Raw genomic sequence first — 19,245 nt, forward strand, 5'->3', positions numbered from 1 at the left:
TTTCTTTTCAACATGTCCAGTCATATTTCCATTGCTTCTCAGATTATCCATGTGAATGGAATTACACAGTTAATAATGCTGATGCTACTTAATTTGGTGATCAGGTACAAAATATCTGTGAAGCAAAATATAAGCATCAGAGCTTACTTGACTGCAATACCTGCCTAATCTCATGACACTTACCTTCAACTTCAGATATGGCATCAAGTGGCATACGAGCAGGTCCAGCAAACAATACAACAGTTACAGGTGTCACAAGTGTGCAACAGCGAACATGACAGTATCTGCCTGTACGGCTTATTTCTTCATACAAAAGCCAATCTGATGGAAGTGCCTCCACTGTTGCTGTATGTGAAGCTGCTACAGATGTTCTTGGGCTCTTCGGACATTCACGTAACACTGATGATGGATGAAACATCACACAAAACTCCTTCCTGCAAAATGGGTTCAAAACATAAGTACTTGAGAGCAGAAATAATAATACTGATCATAATGAAGTACAAAATTTTTAAGGTATTGTTTATAAATATGTCTTCTAGGATTCCAGATAATCCACATCCAATGCCCAACTCAAAAAATGAAAATAAAAATAACAATATAATAAAAGTAAGCTGAGTGATTTTGTTAGATGGGTAACTCTCCCTCCTCTATTAACAATTACTTCAGTATATTTTGTCAAATGATTTCTGTGACTTTAAATGCCAACATTTTTAGGTTAGGCTTTACCGTGACTGTTACTGACATTAAACGAAACAACAAGTTTACTGTCACCAGTCACCGTTTTATAAGATTGGCCAGTTTTTTCTTCTGTGTAGCTTTCGTTTTCTGTACGATGAAATCGGTGTAATCTTTGACTCTTTTGGTTATGGAATCATATTCTAATCTATGAAGCAACTTTCCCAACTGTAATTCTGCATTGTAAAGCTGTGTATTGAACTTTTGTTTTTTAATATAAAGTTCTTTCAGTTCATTTTTCACCCAGAGTTTTCGTACGATCTCCAGTGTTTTCTTCGCAGTTGTTGTGTTTGTTTTGATGTCAATCTTGACATAAGAAAGTTGCTTCATAGATTAGAATATGATTCCATAACCAAAAAAGTCAAAGAGTATACCGAGTTCATCGTACAGAAAACTAAAGCTACACAGAAGAAAAAACTGGCCAATCTTACAAAGCAACAACTACCTCCCAAACCGAACCAAAACAGCCACAAGAAGCACACATTCTACACACCTTTCCTCAACAACACGAACATAATATTCACTGCAGAAGAAGAGGCACTACTCTGCAAAGGCTTAAAACACAATGTTCAAGCTCCGCTGGGCCAAAAGAACCAAGAGAAGCTCATCACTTGTGTCACACAGATCTCGACCATCGCCTTTAAGAAGCAAACTGACAGAATATCAGCCTGCCACAAAATTAACGAAATCATTGAAAAGGAAATTGCAAAACCATTCCCAGCATACAAAAACGGTGACTGGTAACAGTAAACTTGTTTCATTTAATGATTTCTGTGAGTCCAGTAGTTAGGTAAAGGTTGGTTGCATCAAAGAAATTAAATATCTGTTATACTATTAACAAATTCCAGGAAATTCTTGATATGAATATGTTTGTGGAATGTATAGCACTTCCTAGATACCTCATTAAATTTTTAACCACCATGTAGTATATGCTATTTACCGTACTGTCTATTGAAGGATTAATGCATGTTACGTGTATTATATTGGTGTAAGAATCATGAAAGAAGGTTGTATACATGGAAGAATCCTGGAGATACTAGAAGGTATCAGGTAGATTATATAATTGGTCAGACAGAGATTTAGGAACCAGGTTTTAAATTGTAAGACATTTCCAGGGGCAGATGTGGACTCCGACCACAATCTATTGGTTATGAACTGTAGATTAAAACTGAAGAAACTGCAAAAAGGTGAGAATTTAAGGAGATGGGACCTGGATAAATTGACTAAACCAGAGATTGTACAGAGTTTCAGGGAGAGCATAAGGGAACAATTGACAGGAATGGGAGAAAGAAATACAGTAGAAGAAGAATGGGTAGCTCTGAGGGATGAAATAGTGAAGGCAGCAGAGGATCAATGGGTAACAGAAGAGATATTGAATTTAACTGCTGAAAAGAGAAAATATAAAAATGCAGTAAATGACACAGGCGAAAAGGAATACAAACGTCTCAAAAGTTAAGATCGACAGGAAAAGCAAAATGGCTGAGCAAGGGAAGCTAGAGGACAAACGTAAGCATGTAGAGGCATATATCACTAGGGGGTGAGATAGATACTATTTACAGGGAGAAAAAAAACCTTTGAAGAAAAGAGAACCACCCGTATGAATATCAAGATCGCATATGGAAAACCAGTCCTAAGCAAAGAAGGGAAAACAGAAAGGTGGAAAGAGTATATAGCGGGTCTATACAAGGGCGATGTATTTGAGGACAATATTATGGAAATGGAAGGGGATGTAGATGAAGATGAAATGGGAGAAATGATACTGTACAAAGAATGTGACAGAACACTGAAAGACCTAAGTCCAAAAAAGGTCCTGGGAGTAGACAACACTCCATTAGAACTACTCAAAGCCTTGCGAGAGCCAGCCACAACAAAACTCTACCATCTGGTGAACAAGATGTATGAGACAGGTGAAACACCCTCAGAGTTAAAGAAGAATCCCAATCCCAAAGAAAGCAGGCATCGACAGGTGTCAAAAGTACCAACTATCAGTTTAAGACATGGCTGCAAAACACTAACATGAATTCTTTACAGACAAGTGGAAAAACTGGTGGAAGCCGACCTTGGGGAAGATCAGTTTGGATTCTGTAGAAATGTTGGAACACACGAGGCAACACTCACCCTACGACTTATCTTAGAAGATAGATTAAGGAAAGGCAAACCTATGTCTCTAGCATTTGTAGACTTAGAAAAAGCTTTTGACCCTGTTGACTGGAACACTCTCTTTCAAATTCTGAAGGTGGCAGGGGTAAAATACTGGGTGTGAAAGGCTATTTACAATTTGTACAGAAACCAGATGGCAGTTATACAAGATGCGGGGCACGAAAGGGAAGCAGTGATTGAAAACGGAGTGAAGCAGGGTTGTAGCCTATTCCCAATGTTATTCAATCTGTGTGTTGAGCAAGCAGTAAAGGAAACAAAAGAAAAATTTGGAGTAGGAATTAAAATCCATTGAGGAGAAATAAAAACTGTGAGGTTTGCAGAAGACACTCTAATTCTGTCAGGGACAGCAAAAGACCTGGAAGAGCAGTTAAACAGAATAGACAATGTCTTGAAAGGGGGATATAAAATGAACATCAATAAAAGCAAAATGAGGATAATGGAATGTAGTCAAAGTAAATCAGGTGATGCTAAGGGAATTAGATTAGGAAATGGGACACTTAAGGTTGTAGACAAGTTTTGCTATCTGGGGAGCAAAATAACTAATGAGGGTCGAAGTACAGAGAATATAAAATGTAGACTGGCTCTGGCAAGGAAAGTGTTTCTGACAAAGAGAAATTTGTTAACATCAAGTATACATTTAAGTGTCAGGAAGTCTTTTCTGAAAGTATTTGTATGGAGTGTGGCCATGTATGGAAGCAAAACATGGACAATAAATAGTTTAGACAAGAAGAAAATAGAAGCTTTCGAACTGTGGTGCTACAGAAGAATGCTGAAGATTAGATTGGTAGATCACATAATTGATGAAGAGGTGGTGAACAGAATTGGGGAGAAGAGGAATTTGTGGCACAACCTGACTAAAAGAAGGGTGCGGTTGGTAGGACACATTCTGAGGCATCAAGGGATCACCAATTTAGAACTGGAGAGAAGCATGGAAGGTAAAAATTGTAGAGGGAGACCAAGAAATGAATACACTAAGCAGATTCAGAGGGATGTAGGTTGCATTAATACTTGGAGATGAAGTAGCTTGCAAGGGATAGAGTAGCATGGAGACCTGCATCAAACCAGTCTCAGGACTGAAGACCACAACAACGTGTATATTACAGCAATCCTTGGTTCTTGAATCACCCTGATAAATAAGGTAGTACTGTGATAAGGTATACAGATGCAACTGAAATGGAATGCAGCCAATCACTAGAAAAGATTGTTTAAAGATTTTAATATATTTGATTTATAATCAAATTAACATTTGGGTTATGTTTGTTTATTGCACAATGTGTGGCAATAAAAGTTTCAAAATTTCAGATTCAACAGGAAAAGGCAAACAGCCAATATTATTTTATTTTCAGCTTTAATTACTGAAAATGTAAGTTGTAACTTAATTGGTCTGAGGTCCATGAATTTAAACTGTCATAATTTATTTTCATTATAAGTAATAGTACCCATAATTTTTCTAGTTGGATTGCAGTAATGAAGAGACAAGGGAATCTTGAAATAAGCCTATGCAAATATAACTGCTGACAAGCAACCAGCATAGAAGGATCTGCATACAATCGGCAAAAGGAAATGATGCTTTACATTAGTCTGTTTTAAAATAACGACTATTGCTATTAATATATTTACCAGTAAAACTCCATTTTTTAAAATTCCCGTGTATTAAACGGCTTCAAACTTTTGATTACTTTAGAAATGAATTAAGGCGTTATATGGTTGATGTTAAGCATGTAAGTGAGAAAAAGTTTAGAAAACATTTGAAATTATGTTTCAATTTTTTCAGTAGTCACTATGTGCTGAGTGCTCTTACTCTCAAATACAGGATGAAACAAGAATGAGTATTTGTGTGCAATGAGCAACACTGCCTCAAGGCACATACACGGTTTCTTACTGTAATACTTGCCTTACTGTGTTAAGTCTTTAACATAATATTATATGCCTTTTAATAAGTAGATTGTAGCAGCACTTTAAATTTTTTAACTTGGTTTACAATTGTATGAAACACTGGAAATAACACTTTTGTTGCCCCTGGAAGCCATTACATAGGCAACCTGTAACTGGGATGACGACATTAACATGGTTAGCTGTTTCATGATGTACAAAGATCGTCCAGAAAATAAAGACCGTTTAGTTACAGAAAATGAGAAACACAATACACTCCTGGAAATTGAAATAAGAACACCGTGAATTCATTGTCCCAGGAAGGGGAAACTTTATTGACACATTCCTGGGGTCAGATACATCACATGATCACACTGACAGACCCACAGGCACATAGACACAGGCAACAGAGCATGCACAATGTCGGCACTAGTACAGTGTATATCCACCTTTCGCAGCAATGCAGGCTGCTATTCTCCCATGGAGACGATCGTAGAGATGCTGGATGTAGTCCTGTGGAACGGCTTGCCATGCCATTTCCACCTGGCGCCTCAGTTGGACCAGCGTTCGTGCTGGACGTGCAGACCGCATGAGACGACGCTTCATCCAGTCCCAAACATGCTCAATGGGGGACAGATCCGGAGATCTTGCTGGCCAGGGTAGTTGACTTACACCTTCTAGAGCACGTTGGGTGGCACGGGATACATGCGGACGTGCATTGTCCTGTTGGAACAGCAAGTTCCCTTGCCGGTCTAGGAATGGTAGAACGATGGGTTCGATGACGGTTTGGATGTACCGTGCACTATTCAGTGTCCCCTCGACGATCACCAGTGGTGTACGGCCAGTGTAGGAGATCGCTCCCCACACCATGATGCCGGGTGTTGGCCCTGTGTGCCTCGGTCGTATGCAGTCCTGATTGTGGCGCTCACCTGCACGGCGCCAAACACGCAAACGACCATCATTGGCACCAAGGCAGAAGCGACTCTCATCGCTGAAGACGACACGTCTCCATTCGTCCCTCCATTCACGCCTGTCGCGACACCACTGGAGGCGGGCTGCACGATGTTGGGGCGTGAGCGGAAGACGGCCTAACGGTGTGCGGGACCGTAGCCCAGCTTCATGGAGACGGTTGCGAATGGTCCTCGCCGATACCCCAGGAGCAACAGTGTCCCTAATTTGCTGGGAAGTGGCGGTGCGGTCCCCTACGGCACTGCGTAGGATCCTACGGTCTTGGCGTGCATCCGTGCGTCGCTGCGGTCCGGTCCCAGGTCGACGGGCACGTGCACCTTCCGCCGACCACTGGCGACAACATCGATGTACTGTGGAGACCTCACGCCCCACGTGTTGAGCAATTCGGCGGTACGTCCACCCGGCCTCCCGCATGCCCACTATACGCCCTCGCTTAAAGTCCGTCAACTGCACATACGGTTCACGTCCACGCTGTCGCGGCATGCTACCAGTGTTAAAGACTGCGATGGAGCTCCGTATGCCACGGCAAACTGGCTGACACTGACGGCGGCGGTGCACATATGCTGCGCAGCTAGCGCCATTCGACGGCCAACACCGCGGTTCCTGGTGTGTCCGCTGTGCCGTGCGTGTGATCATTGCTTGTACAGCCCTCTCGCAGTGTCCGGAGCAAGTATGGTGGGTCTGACACACCGGTGTCAATGTGTTCTTTTTTCCATTTCCAGGAGTGTATTTATAGGAAAACACAATTTGGTTGCATTCATGAAGCTTCCTTCAGTTCTTTAATTATCCACCCTGGTCATGAGCTTCATAATTCCCATTTTATATTCTTCTGCTGTCAGTTCATTAAGCCAGGTGGTTACAATCACAGAAAACCTGAACACTGCAATGAACAACAGAATCTTGTAAGACAGGCGCATTACTCTTGACAAATTGCACAGTATGTTGTCAGACATTTCTCATTATCTGCTTGGTGAAGTTGTTGAAGCCTGCTAGAACAAAATTTGTACACAGTAGGTTCAACAGCAAATGAGTGACCAACACAAAACTCAGAAAATAGGCTCAGTGTTGACATTCTTGACCCAATCTTCATCAGATTGTAACTGATACTGAGACCTAGGTGTTTCACATCATCCAAGAGAGCAAGAGCCAATCACTTGAGTAGGCTTTTCCCACATCACTCAAGAAACCAAGAAAATTCAAACAGACTCTCTTCCCACAGAAGATCGTGGCAAATGTTTTTGGGATCATAAACGAATTTGTTTGGACTCAATGCCAAAAGGCACTACAATCAATGCAAATTGTTATTGTGAGACTCTAAGCAACTAAGAGTCATCCAAAACAGGAGGCAACAAATGCATTCTGGAGAAATTGAGCTTCTTCAACACAATGTCTACCCTCACACTCTGGCTGCAACTTAATAACTGCTTGATCAATTTGGCTGCGACATCCTTGCTCATCCACACTATAGTTCAGGTCTTGCTCCTACTGATTTCCAGCTTTTCCTTAAGCTGAAAAAGTTTTTGGGCAGTTCACATTTTGGAAGTGATGGAGAATGCAGTGAACTGACAGCAGAAGAGTATAACTAGGGAATTAAGAAGCTTGTGACCAGATACGACAAATATTTAAATGTAAGAGGTGATTGTGCAGAGAAATGAAGGAAGCTTTGTGTATGTTACATAACTGTTTTATCCAATGAATATTATGTTTTTCATTTTGAATAACTAAATGGTCTCCATGTTTTGGATGACTCACAAAGATAAATAACTTTAGACCTGTATCTGTGCGACAATGTCACAGCGTTCACTTAATTTAATGAAAGAAAACAACAATAAGTCAAGGAGCTACAAAATTACAGAAAGATAAAACTGCAAACGACAATGGTATACGAATTAACAAGTCCTACTAATGAGTAATGATTGACAAAAAAGGTCCCCCCATGAACCATGGACCTTGCTGTTGGTGGGAAGGCTTGCATGCCTCAGCAATACAAATGGCTGTATCATGGGTGCAACCACAACAGGAGGGTGTGTAATCTATCGAGAGACCAGACAACGTTCCTGAAGAGCAGCAGCAGCCTTTTCAGTAGTTGCAGGGGCACAGTCTCAATGACTGACTGATCTGGCCTTGTAACATCATCCTAAATGAACGTGCTGAGCTGGTACTGCAAATGGCTGAAAGCAAGGGGAAGCTATAGCCATAATTTTTCTCGAGGGCCTGCAGCTCTTCTGTATGGTTAAATGATGACGCCATCCTTTTGGGTAAAATATTCCGGAGGTAAAATAATCCCCCATTCGGCTCTCCAGGCAGAGACTATTCAGGAGAATGTCGTTATCAGGAGAAACAAAACTGGTGTTCTATAGATCAGTGTGTGAAATTTCAGATCCCTTAATCGGGCAGGTAGGTTAGAAAATTTAAAAAGGGAAATGGATAGTTTAAATTTAGATATAGTGTGAGTTAGTGAAGTTAAGTGACAGAAGGAACAGGACTTCTGGTCAGATGAATACAGGATTATAAATACAAAATCAAACAGGGGTAATACAAAAGTAGGTTTAATAATGAATAAAAAAATTAGGAACGTGGAGAAGCTACTATGAACAGCACAGTGAATGCATTACTTAAGCCAAGATAGGCACGAAGGCCACACCCAGCACTCTAGTATAAGCTTATATGCCAACTACCTCTGCCGATGATGAAGAGACTGAAGAAATGTATGATGAGATAAATGAAATTATTCAAATAGTTAAGGGAGATGAAAATTTAATAGTCATGGGGGACTGGAAATTGATAATAGGAAAAGGAAGAGAAGGAAAAATACTAGACGAATATGGGCTGGGGGAAAGGAATGAAAGAGGAAGCTGACAGGTAGAATTTTGCACAGAGCATAATTTAATCACAGCCAACACTTGGTTTAAGAATCTTGAAAGAAGGTTGTGTACATGGAAGAGACTTGGAGACACTGGAATGTTTCAGCCTGATTACATAACGGTAAACAGAGATTTTGTAACCAGAGTTTAAATTGTAAGGCATTTCCAGGGTCAGATGTGTACTCTCTCCACAATTTATTGGTTATGAATTGTATATTAAAACTGAAGAAACTACAAAAACGTGGGATCTGGATAAACTGAAAGAATCAGGGTTGTACAGTTTTAAGGAACGATTAACAGGAACAGGGGAAAGGAATAATGAATCACGGTTGCAAAATACCAACATAAATTCTTTGCAGAAGAATGGAAAAACTGGTAGAATCCGACCTAGGGGAAGATCAATTTGGATTCCGGAGAAATGTAGGAACACTCGAGGCAATATGACCATACAACTTCTCACAGTAGTTAGGTTAAGGAAAGGCAAACCTTAGTTTATAGCATTTGTATACTTACAGAAAGCTTCTGACAATGTTGACTGGAATACTCTCTCTCAAATTCTGAAGGTGGCAGGGGTAAAATACGGGGAGCGAAAAGTTATTTACAATTTGTACAGAAACCAGATGGCTGTTTTAAGAGTCAAGGAGCACGAAAGGGAAGCAGTGGTTAAGAAAGGAGTGAAACAGTGTTGTAGTCTTTTGCCAATATTATTCAATCTCTATAGTGAGTGAGCAGTAAAGGAAAGAAAAGAAAAATTTGGAGAAGGAATTAAAGTCCAGGGAGAAGAAATAAAAACGTTGAAGTTTGCCGATGACATTGTAATTGTGTCTTAGACAGCACAGGGCATGGAAGAGCAGTTGAGCAGACTGGACAGTGTCTTTAACCTCTTAACTGTCTATTCCGAAATAACTCAGGATAGTCTGTTTTGCCGAGAAATACTATCCCACGATAACTCAGGCTCCCGATTTTCTCACGTTCATGTGCCAGTATCCCGATTATACTCGTTGTAGTTCCTTACATTGCCGCTAGTTAGCACCAGCAACCAGTTATAGTCATTGTTGTTCCTGCTGCTGCTGCTAGTTGGTGTTTTCCATATTTTGCTCTGGTGTATTGCTCTTGGGTGATGCTCTTGAAGCTTTTCGGAGACTTGGGAGTTAAGGGATACTTTCCAACTAGATTATACTTGCATCAGTAGCATTTCTATTGTTGTTGCAACAATTTGCAACATTTATTACCATTTTGGTGCTGTTGTCGCAGTATTACGTATCTCTGGAGTCGTGTAAAATGAACTGTGATCATTCCAGTGAAGAAGAGCAGTGGGAAGACATCTGTGTTTCAGAATTGGGTGATGACTCTTTTGAACTTTTATCAAGTGAAGAAGCATGTGAGAAAGAGACAGATATAGATTGGTTTCAGGTGAGAGTGTGACATGTTGTCAATCCAAATACTGATTGTGCTTCTCCAAGATTTCTGTTTTCTGCTAATCCTGGTTGTACAATACCTTTTGCTAATGATGAACCTCAAATACTTAAACACTTCTTTGAAAGGGATTCGCTGGAGATGTTACAGGTGGAAACTGCTAAATATATCAGCCAATGTGTTTCATTCACTGGCTGTAACGTATTGTCCCTGTCAAGTGAAGAACTTTGAATTTTCTTTGCTCTAATTATTTTACAAAGTATTGTACAGAAATGTGAATTGCACATGTACTGGTCACGGCAGGCAAGCACATCAACTCCATTTTTCAATAATGTAATGTCCTACAGGAGGTTTTGCCAAATAAAAAAGTATCTTCATTTTTCTGAATACAAAGTATATGATGCTGCAAATCAACCAAATCCTAAGCTGAACAAAATTTGGCCAGTTTACCAGCACCTTGAAAATAAATTTTAAACTTCTTATGTTCCTGAACGGGACATTATGGTGGGTGAACGTTTACTTTTGTACAAGGGCAGATTTTGTTGGGTACAGTATATCCCATAGAAAAAGGGGAGATTTGGAATAAAATTCTATATGCCGTGTGAATCAGCTGGCGGATATGTGTGGTCCCCGATTGTTTACACAGGGAAAGGGACAAAGGTGGATGCAGGCTTCACGGACTTTCCAATGTCGTCACAAGTTGTCTTGACACTTGCAAAACCACTCCTGAAGCAAGGTTACTGTCTAACGACAGATAACTTTTCCACGTCCCCACAGTTAGCAGATTCCCTAATTTTGAAGTCCACTGATAGTCATGGAACAGTAACAATGACCCGGAAAGAAATGCCACAATCTCTCCGAAATCTAAAATTATGAAAGGGGAAACTGCAGCTGAAGGCCAAGGAAAAGCACCAGCTTTACATTGGAAGGACAAGAAGGACATGGTACTTCTTTCAACTATCCACACTACAGATAAGGTGGAGACTCAGAATAGGTCGAAGAAAATAATAAACCCAAAGCTTGTGCTTGACTACAACTGTGCAATGGGAGGAGTGGATCACGCCAATCAAAGAATGGCATTGAACCCAACACCCAGAAAGCAAGGCAAGAAGTACTACAAGAAAATCTTTTTTCATTTACTGAAAATTTCTGTATGGAATTCGTTTAATTTGTATGAAAAATCTGGAGGGAAAAAGGACTCACTGGAAATTATGTTTACCCTCTCAGAAAAATAACTGAGAAGTACAAAGGAAGCGTCATTTCTCCTAAGCCAGACCGACCAGAATGAACACACCACCCTCTTCGGTTGATGGAAAGACATTTTCCAGAAGTCATTGGGCCAACAGAGAAGAAGAGCAATCCAACAAGAGTGTGCACAGTTTGTTCCAAGAAGCAGGAGGCACATGGGAAGTGCATCCAGCGACAAACATGGTACTATTGCCCCCAGTGCCAGGTCCCATTGTGCATCACACTAGGCTTCAGAATCTACCATACACAAAAGGATTTATAATGTGATTTTAACGTGTGATTCTCATCTTGTATATCTTATCTAACTTCTTATTTGTATATTTTTTCATAATAAATAACAAATTTTAATGAATATTTGCAGAGATTTTTGCTGAGCGTCAGTTATCTCAGGATAATACTATTTAGCTACTCCCAACTGCAATATCTCCTTTGATTTTCAAGATAAATGTAAAAATGAATTGTTGATGCAATGCATTTTCAAGAGAATGTAAAACTATGTAGAAAAAAATACGTAAGATTTTGAAAGTTTTGTGTCAGAAATAGGTACGTTACGAGGTTAAAGGACGATATAAGATGAACATCAACAAAAGCAAAATGAGGATAATGGAATGCAGCCAAATTAAATCACATGATGCTGAGGGAATAAGATTCGGAAATAAGACACTAAAAGTAGTAGATGAGTTTTGCTATTTGGACAGCAAAGAAACTGGTAACAGTCAAAGCAGAGAGTGTAGACTGGCAATGGCAAGAAAAGCGTTTCTGGAGAAGAGAAATTTGTGGGAAGTCTTTTTCTTAAAGTATTTGTATGGAGTGTAGCCATGTATGGAAGTGAAACATGGACAATAAATAGTTTAGACAAGAAGAAGATAGAAGCTTTTGAAATGTGGTGCTACAGAAGAATGCTGAAGATTAGATGGGTTGTTCATGTAACTGATGAGGAGGTACAGAACAGAATTGGGGAGAAGATGAATTTGTGGCACAATCTGACTAGAAGAAGGGATCAGTTGGTAGGACAAATTCTGAAGGCATCAAGCGATCACAAATTTAGTACTGGAGGGGAGCATGGGGGAGGTTACAAATCATAGAGGGAGACCACGAGATGAATACAGTAAGCAGATTTATAAGGATATAGGTTGCAGTAGTTACTGGGAGATAAAGAGGCTTGCACAGGATAGAGTAGAATGGAGAGCTGCATCAAACCAGTCTTTGGACTAAAGACTGCAACAATATCAGGGAAAATGTGTCTGCCATTGCCTATTTGTAGGACCAATCCTGGAATTTGATAGAATGATTTGGGAAACCATGGGAAACACAAATAAGGTTGGTGGAATTTAAACATATAGCTTTTGTACTTCCTGATGTATTTTATTAAGTTATATAAAACAGTAATGGAAACCTAAAATGATCATATATAAACAGTGTCCTCTACTATTGCATCCAATTTAGTGATTTCTATCGCTATAACAAACTTAACTCAACCTAAATAATTTAAGAATAAAGAGGCCACTCACCGTACACCAGAAGCAGTGAGTCATCAATAGGAGCCTGTGCGATTTACATTCAACCAGAATGTTTCCTACTACATTAATATAACCTAAAGTATTCATGTTGTAAATAAAACGAGTTTTCCAATAGAAATAGCTCCATTTAGATTTAAAAACTGGAGATTAGTCACTAACAGCCTTTAACTCCTCAATAGAGGTATTGAGAAATGTCCTTTTACTGTGTGCTGCTAACATTTTCGGGATGGCTTCTCATAACTTAAAAGGAAAAAAAAAAAAAAAAAAAGTATGAGGAGAAAGATGATGTCATAAGAAGCTCCTGAGAAATTAAAGTGAGCAGAATACGAGAATAGTAATGACTTTTCTTTCCTCTTGCCTGTGTTTCATCATGGCTTTTAAAAGTCTATAATTTATATGGACTAATTCAAAATATTTTCTTTCTGCCTGTACTAGGTAGCACCAAAATAATGCCACATGACATCAAGGAATGACACATGCTAATTAAACAAGTTTTAGTGTATCACATGCTAAGTAAGCAAATTTTAGTGTATCACCGGTGTTGACTGCAAACTACATTCTAATCTTAAAGGCCCGCATTCTACTTCAGTAGGAAGTTATAAATATGTGCCCACTCCAAGAGCTTATCATTTAAACACATTTCCATAAATCTGGAGTCTTCTCTTCATTAACCAACAAGTGTATAAATGTCAATAGCTGGAGATCAAATTTGATCTTAGTTCAGAAAATATACCTTGTTCACAAATCTGCTAAGGTGTATAACAATTGAACAAGGTTCAGTACTGATCCAAATTAGTATGACACACACTCGGCAACACCTTCTAAATCAGCTACTGATACAATTACTGTACACTGACAACAGATATCAATTATACATCAGAGATACAGAGTATTTCTTACCAGAGGTAATGCTTCAGGAAAAAGGATGGAAGAAACTTCTTTGCTATTGAGACAAATGGAATTTTTTGGTAATGAAAATAGCGAGCTTTTGAAAATATAAACAGATAAGTAGTTCAGGCAGAGGTGAAGGAATCACTGAAACACACTGGGTTACAACTTCAAAGTATGCTAACAATTCTTATGGCCAAAGATCCACACAAGTCTGTGTTCAAAGTCTTGGTTCCTTTGTTGAATTCACCTTGTGTAGGTTTTATGTATGCAAGATTTTGGAGCCAGTGGACTCTTCTTCTGGCAGAAGGGTTGAAGGGGAAGGAAGAGGGGTGAAGGAAAAGGACTAGAGAGATTTAGGAAAAGGGGTAGAGTTTAGAAAAATCACCCTGAACCCCGAGCCACAGGAGACTTACCGAACGGGATGAGAAGGAAAGACTAATTGTTGGGGGCTGCACCAAATGAGATTTTAAAACCAGAGAGCTTAAAGGTGGAGGACAGGGTAATATGCAAGACAGATGTTACTGCTAAAACATTGTGCACAAGTTAATAGGAGCGAAAAGCTAAGTGCACTGTATGTAATGGAGGTGGGCAGCAAAAATTGACGTGTCAGAAAATGAAGATGTACAAAACTAAAATGGAGTGAAGAAAGGAGTAGTTACTATGAAGAAATGCTGAGACAGAAGAAAGTAACGTAAATTAAATCAAAGTGGCAAGAGAGCACCAAGGACGTGTTGTAGCACTAGTTTCCACCCTCAGAGTGGAAGTGTTTGGGCGAAGAATCAAGATGGCATGTGTGGTGAAACAGGCTCTGCAAAAGGATGTGTGTTGTCACTACACACCCTCTGCCATGTCCACTCATCCGAAGTGATAATCTGGTGGTAGTGATGTCAATGTAAAAGGTCGAATAGTGTTTACATAACAGCTGGCATATGAAATGTGTGATTTTACAGGTGGATCACCCATTGATGGTACATATTTTGCCAGTTACAGTGCTGGAATGGGTGGTGGTAGGGGGGGGGGGGGGTTGCGTAGGGCAAGCCTTGCAGTGAGTACAGTCACAGGGGTAGGAGTAATAAGGAGGGGAGATGGGTATAGAAGTAGCATAGGGTCTGATAAGGATATTGCAGAGATTGTGAGAATGTCGAAAAGCTGTTCTACGCAGGTTGGATAAAATCTCAGACAGAACGAACCTCATTTCACAGTAGCTGGTTAATGCTTTCAAAACCAGGGCAATACTGAGTGACAAGTTATGTGCTCCAAAGTTGTGTTTTTGAAGGGACCAGCAATACCAGGATTGGATGTGATGGCTCATTTAATCAGTTTTTGAACCAGGCAGGTGGGGTAATTATGTCCAGTGAAGAAAGGTGGTTTGTTGCTGTAAAGAGTCTTCATTCACATGTAAATACTGTTGTTTATTAGTAGGTTTATTGTGGACAGAAGTGTGTAGCTGGCCTTAGCTGAGGATGACATCAACATAAAGGAAAGTGGTATGGGATTTGGAGTAGGACCATGTGAATTGGGAGAATATATTTAAAGATTTCAGGAATTTTAACAGGGCAGCCTCACCATGAGCCTGTGGCAAAGCTGTCATCAATGTATCTAAACCAAACCAGGTGCTGAAGACTTATGGATCCCTGGAAAGCCCCCTCCAAGCTCCTATACCAACCTTTTCATGGGTCGCTTGGAGGGGGCTTTCCTGGGATCCATAAGCCTTCAGCACCTGATTTGGTTAGGAACATCGATGACATCATTGCCACATGGACTCATGGTGAGGCAGACCTGCTAAAATTCCTGAAAACTCTAAATATATTCTCCGAATTACATTTCACATGGCCCTATGGCAAATCCCAAGCCACTTTCCTTGATGTTGATCTCATCCTCACCAAAGGCCAGCTACATACTTCTGTCCACATTAAACCTACTAACAAACAATAGTACCTACACATTTTGACTGTTGGCATTCTGTCCATGTCAAATGTTCCCTCCCATTCAGTGTTGGCATACAAGGTAAATGTATTTGTTTGGCTGCAGACTCTTCACAGAAATACTCTACCATTCTCACCTCAGCCTTCAATGGATGTAATTACCCCATCACTCTGGTTCAAAAGCAGATTTCTTTGCTGTCACATCCACTCCTGGTACTGCTGATCCCTACAAAAAAACAATTTTGTAGCACAGCACTTGCCACTCAGCATTATCCTGGTCTTGAATGTATTAATCAGCTATTTCAACAAGGCCATGACATCCCGAATAATGCTCTGAAATGAGGTCCATTCTGTCTCAAATTTTACCAACCAAAACTAGAAAAGCTTTTTGTCAACGTCCCAATCTCGACACTCCCCTTGTCAAATCCTATACTCCTTCTGCACCCATCTCCCTACCTCATGGCTCCTATCCCCGTGACTGCCCCACTGCAAAACTTGCCTTATGTGCCCTTCTACCACTATCTACACCAGCGCACCCTCCTACCACCATCTACACTATCAAAGGGAGAGTCACCTTTAAAAAAGACACGTCGTATACCAACTGTTATATAAACACCGTTCAACCTTTTACATCGGCAATTTAGTTAGGATGAATGGACATAGGCAGAGGGTACATACTGGCAACACGCAATATGCTGTTGCAGAGCACACTCTACAAAATGGCAGTCATGACCTCGGGGTCTGTTTCAACGCATATGCCATCTGGATTCTTGCCCGAGACACCAGCAGGTGGAAACTAGTGCTACAACAAGTCCTTGGTGCTCTCCAGCCACCCGGACTTCATTTACATTAATTTCTTCACAGTAACTACTCCTTTCTTCATACCATTTTAATTTTCTACATCTTTCATTTTCTGATATGTCTGTTTTTTGCCACGCACCTCTATTGCATACAATGTGTTTAGCTTTTCACTCTTATTGACTCATGCACAATGTTTTAGCAGTAATCTCTGTCTTGCACATTACCCTGTCTTCCACCTTGAAGCTCTCGGGTTTTCAAATCTCGTCCAGTATATAGGTACATAAAGGAAAAGACCGCTACGATAAAAGTTATTACCAATAAACACTAATGCGGCCACTGTAAGTGTCAGCAAAGAGATATTTTGCTACACCGGAAGGCAAAAAACAAATGATGGAAACTTTTTTCAATTTTTTTTGGCAATTATTAGAGAGACTCTGTCTTTAGTTCTCGTGGCAAGAAGACGTATTTCTTGTGATACAATGTGTTGTCTGAATAATAATCCTATGAAAGTATGAAGTGTGAGAGTTCATTTAGTGCAAAACCATGAAAGCTTTCTTTTCTTCTGCGCATTATGCCAAAGTCATGTCACTGTAGCTGTCTGCATCAGAAGAGGAAGTCCGATGATAAATCCTTATTGTATTCAGGGTGATTTTTCTGACCTCTACCACTTTTCCTAAACCTTTCCAATCCTTTAACTTCACCATTCTTCCTTCCCCTTCCATCCTTCTGCTCGAAGAAGGAACCACTGGCTCCGGAAGCTTGCATACATACAATTCTTTTTTATACGCATATTCTCCTGCCACCGCTTGGTGAGTAAACTTGTTACTGATATGCATATTACACTTACAAATGGCAGACTCACTGAAAGCAATCAAGAATGTAGCATCTCCGGCCAGCTGGTGACGTGGAGCTACCAGGCCCCAAATTTAAGACAAAGCAGCAGCTGGGCCAGTCACACTTCTCCATCCACAATCAACTGAAGTACTGACAAGAACTTTGTATGACAGTGGTTATTCTTTGAACTTATCGTGTCATGACTGGGCCTGGTTGGGATCTGAGTACAGAGCCATCCCATCGCTCAGTGGTCAATTTGAGTCTTGGCCACAGTTTGGTGTGTCCATTTGTTCAGGTGGACAGTTGATTTGTAGTCACGTGCACATAAAGTTCTATGCAGAAATCATAGCATAGCAGGTACCGTCAAATGGGGTGATTTTGGACACCGGGGCGAATTCGGACAGTATGGCTTATTTGCTCTTTGTCACTGCATAGAAACAAAGACTTACTTATTTTAACACCCGTGTGCCAGTTATTTTAAGTGCAAGATTGCATTTATCACTTTCCACAACTTTTATTTTGTGTCAATTGTTTCCCAAGGTGAATAATTGATGAACGGTCTCAGTGTTAAAAATCCATGCATTATCGTAAAGTGGAAACTTTGTATTGTTGCGCCAAGCGGGAAGTTATTGTAACCATGACTGTCGATGTGCTCCGTAGCTAACAGCATTGAGACAATTTCTGTACAAGTTTGTCGAGTTTCTTGTGCAAGGTTATAAAATAACTACGGATTTTGTAAAACTGTGTACTGTGTGGGGTGAAAGACAATGCCAAGAACCTATAAGAGCAGAAGAGGTGCTACAGTACAGTGTAATTATGACTTGGAACTTTTAGATAAAGCTGTTCGTGATATTCAGAGTGGTAAGTTATCATACAGAAAAGCATGAGATTTGTATGGTATACCCAAATCAACCTTACAAAATAAAATGCAGAAAGCACACCCGAAAAAAGATGGGAGACAGCCAGTGCTAAATAAAGAAGAAGAAGAAGAAGAAATGTTGAAGCAAGGTATCTTGAGGGCTGCACATTGGGGATTTCCCTTCATTAAATTGGATATTAGATATTTAGTTAAAATATATCTTGATAAATCTGGCCGAAAAGAGAAGAAATTTCGTAATAATTTGCCAGGACAAGAATGGGTGCATTTATTCCTCAAACGACAGTCAGAAGATCTTTCTGTTCGCTTAAGCAAAAATATTAAACGAGCTCGTGCAGAACTTATCTGTAATATATAAAATTCATTGAGATGAATACACTAAGCAGATTCAGAAGGATGTAGGTTGCAGTAAGTACTGGGAGATGAAGAAGCTTGCACAGGATAGAGTAGCATGGAGAGCTGCATCAAACCAGTCTCAGGACTGAAGACAACAACAACAACAACAACAACAAAAACAACATATCAATCCATATCACTTATTCGTAACAAAGAGCTACCTTAAAATGTGTAAAATGTCACAAAAATCAAATAAAAAGCATGTAGAATAAAAAGGCAGTAATTGTCCGAATTCGCCCTCTATATACTGTTACTTCGGACAGAGATTTAAAAAACAAATGTGTCCGAAATCACCCCAATCCATGGGGTGATGTTGGACACTTTATTTAACTGCCTCAGATAAATATTCTTACACATACACTTTCTGGTTCTGGGATATTTTATTCGTTACACATTTGCCCTATGCCTTCCATAATAATCAATTTAATCTAACAATATATATGAAAGTTACAATCAAAATAACAACAAAACCGTCCGAAATCTCCCCGTTTGACGGTATATGAGATGCTATGTTTACCTGAACCAAAGATTATTCTTCATCGCAGAGTGACAAAATATTGCTCACATGGGTACACAGCAATGTTGGTCATCCATACTATATTAGATGTGGCTTCTTCTGTTTCCGAACTAGTTCACTTGTGTAAGTACTGCACTCATGTTTGATGGATCATGGAGACAAATGTCACACAGAACCTACATTAATATTTTCCACTATATTATGCTGTGTATTAAGTATA

At 39.9% G+C, this 19,245-nt stretch overlaps 1 protein-coding gene across 3 annotated transcripts in view; it reads right to left on the bottom strand.

Moving 5' to 3' along the window:
- Positions 1 to 19,245, bottom strand: part of LOC124622217 (3'-5' RNA helicase YTHDC2-like) — a 302,377-nt gene that overhangs the window by 88,954 nt on the left and 194,178 nt on the right. For all 3 annotated transcript variants that reach the window (XM_047147868.1, XM_047147867.1, XM_047147869.1), the window contains exon 19: positions 184 to 434. In XM_047147868.1, coding sequence (XP_047003824.1) covers positions 184 to 434 — 251 coding nt within the window. The remainder of the gene's footprint in view (positions 1 to 183; positions 435 to 19,245) is intronic.

This window comes from Schistocerca americana, chromosome 7, assembly GCF_021461395.2.
Source record: "Schistocerca americana isolate TAMUIC-IGC-003095 chromosome 7, iqSchAmer2.1, whole genome shotgun sequence".
NCBI classification, from domain to species: Eukaryota; Metazoa; Arthropoda; class Insecta; order Orthoptera; family Acrididae; genus Schistocerca; species Schistocerca americana.